This window comes from Pelobates fuscus, chromosome 6 (assembly GCF_036172605.1).
Source record: "Pelobates fuscus isolate aPelFus1 chromosome 6, aPelFus1.pri, whole genome shotgun sequence".
NCBI classification, from domain to species: domain Eukaryota; kingdom Metazoa; phylum Chordata; class Amphibia; order Anura; family Pelobatidae; genus Pelobates; species Pelobates fuscus.
In genome coordinates, this window is record NC_086322.1 from 8,577,266 (window position 1) to 8,583,265 (window position 6,000).

The following is a 6,000-nucleotide window of genomic DNA, read 5'->3' on the forward strand; positions in this document are numbered from 1 at the left end:
TATGAGTGCAGTGTGTGTGTGTATGAATGCAGTGTGTGTATGAGTTCAGTGTGTGTATGAGTGCGGTGTGTGAATGAGTGCAGTGTGTGAATGAGTGCAGTGTGTGTGTATGAATGCAGTGTGTGTGTATATGAGTGCATTGTGTGAATGAATGCTGTGTGTATATGAGTGCAGTGTGTATATGAGTGCATTGTGTGTGTATGAATGCAGTGTGTGTGTGTTGCAGAGCCTTGGTGGGGGGTGGGCAATTTTATTATTATTATTATTATTGTATTATTTAATAATTATTTTTTATTTTAATTAATTATTATTATTATTATTATTTTTTTAATTAATATTTATTATTATTTATTTATTTATTTTTCGTCCCCCCTCCCTGTTTGATACATGGCAGGGAGGGGGGCTCTCCTTCCCTTGTGGTCCAGTGGCATTGGCAGTTCAGTGGGGGGGAGGGGGCTGGCAGAGATCTTACTTATGACCCCGCGGCTCTCACGAGACTTACACTGGGAGCTGACCGAGGTGCTGAACGGACCGCCGCGGAGGAGAAGGGAGCTGACAGGAGCTGCAGGAGAGGTAAGTAAGATCTCTGCAGCCCCAACAGCCCCCAGTCTGTATTATGGCAATGCAAATTGCCATAATACAGACAGTGACTCGAGTATAAGCCGAGTTGGGGTTTTTCAGCACAAAAAATGTGCTGAAAAACTCGCCTTATACTCCAGTATATACGGTAAGTACATTTTGTAAAGAAAAGAAAAAAGAGGACACAGTCTCCACACATACATTACTTTAACTTTAAAGATTGTTTGGATGGAAGTTCAGGCTGGGGGTGTTAGTGTAATGTTATGAGGATTGTTATCTTGCCAAATCAGTGTTGTTTTATTGCCACAGCCTAACCAAGTCTTCTTATAGACCATGTGCATCCCTTTATGGTCGCAGTCTACTCATCTTCTCATCTTCTCATGGCTATTTCTAGCGGTATAACATTCCATGTCTAAAGCACACATCATCTCAAGTTTTTTTTGAACGAACATAGCTATGAGTTCAGTGAATAGCACACAAAAAAAACAAACAAACCACATAATACCAATGAAGGGAAAAAGAGGAGCAGTAAAACAAATATATATAATAAAAAAAATTAAATAAATAAAGATATGTTTTTAGATTAATATTTAAAAATACAGATTTTTTTAAAAACTCTTTTTTACTGCTCCTCCCTTGCTTTCCCTTTATTGTTTACTTCTTACTTGATCTGTAACCTAAATGGCCCAAAAATCCATGTATCGGTGGACTGCAAAATGTATACGTAATATTTAAGTGATGTCCATATTTTGTAGTACACAGAGAAATGCATATTTTGCACCATTTTAGTTATTCCTAATTCTCTTTATAGAAATTACTGCAAGGCCAAAACATCACATAGACAAAACCTAAATCCCCCCAAATTATTTTTCTTCAGAGAAACCAACATTTTTCACAGTGCACAAGTCTATTGCTTATAGATGTCAAGTTGATGGGAATTAGAAAGAATGCAAAATAAAATAATAATATTATTATTATTATGTTATTTATATAGCGCCATCAAATTCCGCAGCGCTTTACAATGGGTGGACGAACAGACATGTAGTTGTAACCAGACAAGTTGGATACACAGGAACAGAGGGGTTGAGGGCCCTGCTCAATGAGCTTACATGCTAGAGGGAGTGGGGTAAAATGACACAAAAGGTAAGGGTAGTATTAGACTAGTGACAGTTGCAGAAGAGGAATCAGTCGGGAGCTATTAACAGTTTAATTGATACGCTTTTATGAAGAAGTGTGTTTCTAACGATTTTTGTGAGTGGAGACTGGGTGAGCATCTAACGGAGGAGGGAAGCGAGTTCCAGAGGAACGGTGCAGCCCTCGAGAAATCTTGAAGGCGAGCATCAGAGGTGGGAGTACGGACAGAAGATAGACGTAAGTCTTCAGCAGATCGTAAGGGCCTAGACAGGACATACTTGTGTATAAGGGAGGATAGATAGGTGGGAGCAGCATTATGTAGCGATTTGAAAGCAAGAACCAGAATTTTAAATTGAGCTCTATATTTTATAGGAAGCCAATGTAGGGACTAGCAGAAGAGTGATTAGTTAGTGACACTCCAGCAATAAAACTCCAGATAAGAGCAATATGATTTCATAATAACATTTACTTTTGTAAAGAGGTATAAATTGACAATTAATAACATCCTTTTTACTTTTCACACCTTGCTTTGTAGTTTGATTTTCCATTCACTAATCTATTTAACCCCTTAAGGACCGCTGACGGTTCAGGACCGTCAGCGGTAAAACGTGCGTTTGGACCGCTGACGGTCCTGAACCGTCATAACGGTTTTGGGCAACTTACCTGATCGCCGTCGGTCCCACGGCGGCGATCAGCTCTCCTCCCGGTCCAGGGGGACTGCCTGTCTGCCCGGGCAGTCCCCCCTCGGCAGATCAGGACCCCACGGCCATGTGATCACTCGATCACATGACCGCAATAGGGGTCTTTGTATCTGCCTGCAGGGGGACTGTCTGTGCTGACAGGCAGTCTCCCTGCAAGTGAAAAATCATTAAATAAAGTAAAAAAAAAAAACAATCAGTGTAAAAAATAATAATATGTGTATATATATATATGCTATATATACATGTATTATATCTATATATACCTATATATAATATATGTATATATATCATATATATAATGTCACACTAAGTGTATTTTTATATTTATATATACGTATATTAATATAAAAATACACTTATATTTAAATTACACACGAATATATACAATATATATAATAACTATATATATGGTATATATATATTATTATAAAATACAAATAATATGTTAATAAAAATAAATAACAAAAAATAAAAATAATTTTTAATAATTAAAAAAAAATTATATATATATATTCAATTTTATTCTAACAGTATTTTGATATTGATATATATATTTATATCAAAATACACTTAGAATGTAATGATATATATATCTATGTATAAATAAATAAATAAAAATAATACGAAATATACATATGTCCACATACAAAATTACATTAATAATTTCATAAATATACACGTAGACGTCAAATATATAAATATGTATATATATTAAAATTCTACGTGCATATTTATGTAATATTTTTACCTAATTAAGTAATTTTAATGATTGCAATTTGAGGGACCTGCCTGCCAACCCAGGCCAAAAGTCCAGATAATTTAATTTGCTAGCACTGTGCTTAACCCTGTAACTTTCTATGACACCCTAAATCCTGTACATGGGGGTACTGTTTTACTCGGGAGACTTCGCTGAACACAAATATTAGTGTTTCAAAACAGTAAAACATATCACAGCGATGATATTGTCAGTGAAAGTGAAGTTTTTTGCATTTTTCACACACAAACAGCTCTTTCACTGAGGATATTATTGCTGTGATATATTTTACTGTTCTGATACACTAATATTTGTGTTCAGCGAAGTCTCCTGAGTATAACAGTACCCCACATGTAGAGGTTTTATAGTGTTTGTGAAAGTTACAGGGTCAAATATAAGGCTTGATTTTACTTTTTTTTTTATTGAAATTTGTCAGATTGGTTAGGTTGCCTTTGAGAGCGTATGGTAGCCAAGGAATGAGAATTAGCCCCATGATGGCATACCATTTGCAAAAGAAGACAACCCAAGGTATTGCAAATGGGGTATGTTCAGCCTTTTTTAGTAGCCACTTAGTCACAAACACCGGCCAAAGTTAGCGTTTTTTGCATTTTTAACACACAAACAAATATAAATGCTAACTTTGGCCAGTGTTTGTGACTAGGTGGCTACTAAAAAAGACTGGACATACCCCATTTTAAATACCCTGGGTTGTCTACTTTAAAAAATATGTACATGTTAGGTGTGTTTCGGGGATTTATGACAGATAACGGTGTAACAATGTCACTATTGATACATTTAAAATATATATATATTGAAACAGCAATTTCCTACTTGTATTTATAGGCCTATAACTTGCAAAAAAAAGCAATAAAGCATGTAAACACTGGGTGTTTTTAAACTCGGGACAAAATTTTGAATCTATTTAGCAGTTTTTTTCATTAGCTTTTGTAGATAAGTAAAATATTTTTCAAGTAAAAGTCCAAAAACATGTTTTTTTGTTTTTTTTTTCACCATATTTTATTATTTTTTTTAAATACAATATATGACATAATATAAATACTGGTATGTAAAGAAAGCCCTTCTTGTCGTGAAAAAAACAATATATAACTTATATGGGAACCGTAAATGAGAGAGCGGAAAATTACAGCTAAACACAAACACCACAAAAGTGTTAAAACTGCTCTGGTCCTTAACGTACAAACATCGCAAAAACAGGCCGGTCCTGAAGGGGTTAAAGTGTTTATGTATTATTATTTTAGAACATTTTTCCATTTGTGACATAAATAATTTTTTTTTTTTCAGATAGTAAAAGTTGCTTGAAATGCCCAGACACTGAATGGCCCAATAAGAAGAGAGATAAATGCATTCCTAAGCAGATAGAATTTCTGTCTATCTCCGGTGACTGGATCGCTATGGTGTTGGTGGCATTGTCAGTTCTATTCTGTCTTATAACTGCTGCAATATTTATAATATTTACATCATATCGAGATACAGCTATTGTTAAAGCAAATAACCAAAATCTCAGCTACATTCTCCTCGTCTCCATCATGATGAGCTTCCTCTGTGTTTTTATGTTCTTTGGTCATCCTTCTGATGTAATCTGCATGCTCCGTCAGACCTGTGTCGGAGTCATCTATTCAATAGCCATGTCTTCTATATTGGCCAAGACGATCATAGTGTGCATCGCTTTCAAAGCCTCAAAACCTGGCAGTATATGGAAAAAATGGTTTGGACCCAAACTGCAGAATTCTGTAGTCTTGTTGTGCTCATCTTTTCAAGTTATAATATGTCTTATATGGCTGGGGATTTCTCCACCCTATCAGGAGGCGAATATGCACTCTTACCAGGAAAAGATCATAATTCAATGTAATGAAGGACTGGTCACTGCTTTCTATTTTGTTTTGGGCTACATGGGAATTTTGGCTGCTATGAGTTTTATTCTGGCTTTCATGGTGAGGACATTACCAGACAGTTTTAATGAGGCCAAGTACATCACCTTCAGCATGCTGGTCTTCTGCAGTGTTTGGATTGCAATGATTCCGGCCTATCTGAGCACCAAAGGGAAGAGCATTGTGGCTGTACAGATTTTTGCCATATTGACCTCAAGTGCTGGACTTTTAGGATTTATATTTTTCCCAAAATGTTACATTATTTTATGGAAAACTGAATTAAATACAAGAACACATTTAATTGAAAAAAGAAAGAGTATTTATAAATAACCATTTTTTTAGCAACTAGAATGGAATAGTGACTATTAAAAAGTTTCACCTATGAAATGCATGTATATATTTAATGAATCATAATTTTTTTTTGTGAGAGACTAGTATGCAACCCTCCTGCCTTTAAAGTACCAGTAGAACTGCCTCATTGGATCCCCAAACTTGCATACAGTGGACTGCCTGTTAGTCTTTTAAATGCTGTTTTTGTTTTATTATTTGAAACATCATGTCAATACAATTATGGTCTGTTTAATTTAATTGTGTGTTTTTCTTCTCAAACATTTCTTTAGTAAATAAGTAAAAACAATTGAGTGTGGGAGCGAAGTCCTGATACCAATATACAGGTCATTGCCTTTATCTCTTACTAGAGGGAATGAAGCTATGAAGATAGGTCTTAATTGCCTCAAGTTTGAGTTTGGATTGCTTTCTCTGTAAGTCCACTTGCCTTGTTTCCATATTGAGTTTAAATGGGCACCCCATCCATATGAACTGGCATCTGTGGTAATTATTTCTCCAGAGAGAATACGTGCCTTAGGTTCTTGCTGTCCTTTCACTAGTTTAGTTCCTATTTGATAGAATAAGGGATCATCATCTTTTGTTCTCAGTTCACTTT

The 6,000-nt window shown here is 35.4% G+C and overlaps 1 protein-coding gene across 1 annotated transcript in view; it reads left to right on the forward strand.

The window, feature by feature from the left end:
* LOC134615259 (vomeronasal type-2 receptor 26-like) overlaps window positions 1-5,387 on the forward strand; it is a 93,273-nt gene extending 87,886 nt beyond the window's left edge. The window contains exon 8 of the mRNA XM_063459747.1: window positions 4,471-5,387. Coding sequence (XP_063315817.1) covers window positions 4,471-5,387 — 917 coding nt within the window. The remainder of the gene's footprint in view (window positions 1-4,470) is intronic.
* The last annotated feature ends 613 nt before the right edge of the window (window positions 5,388-6,000 follow it).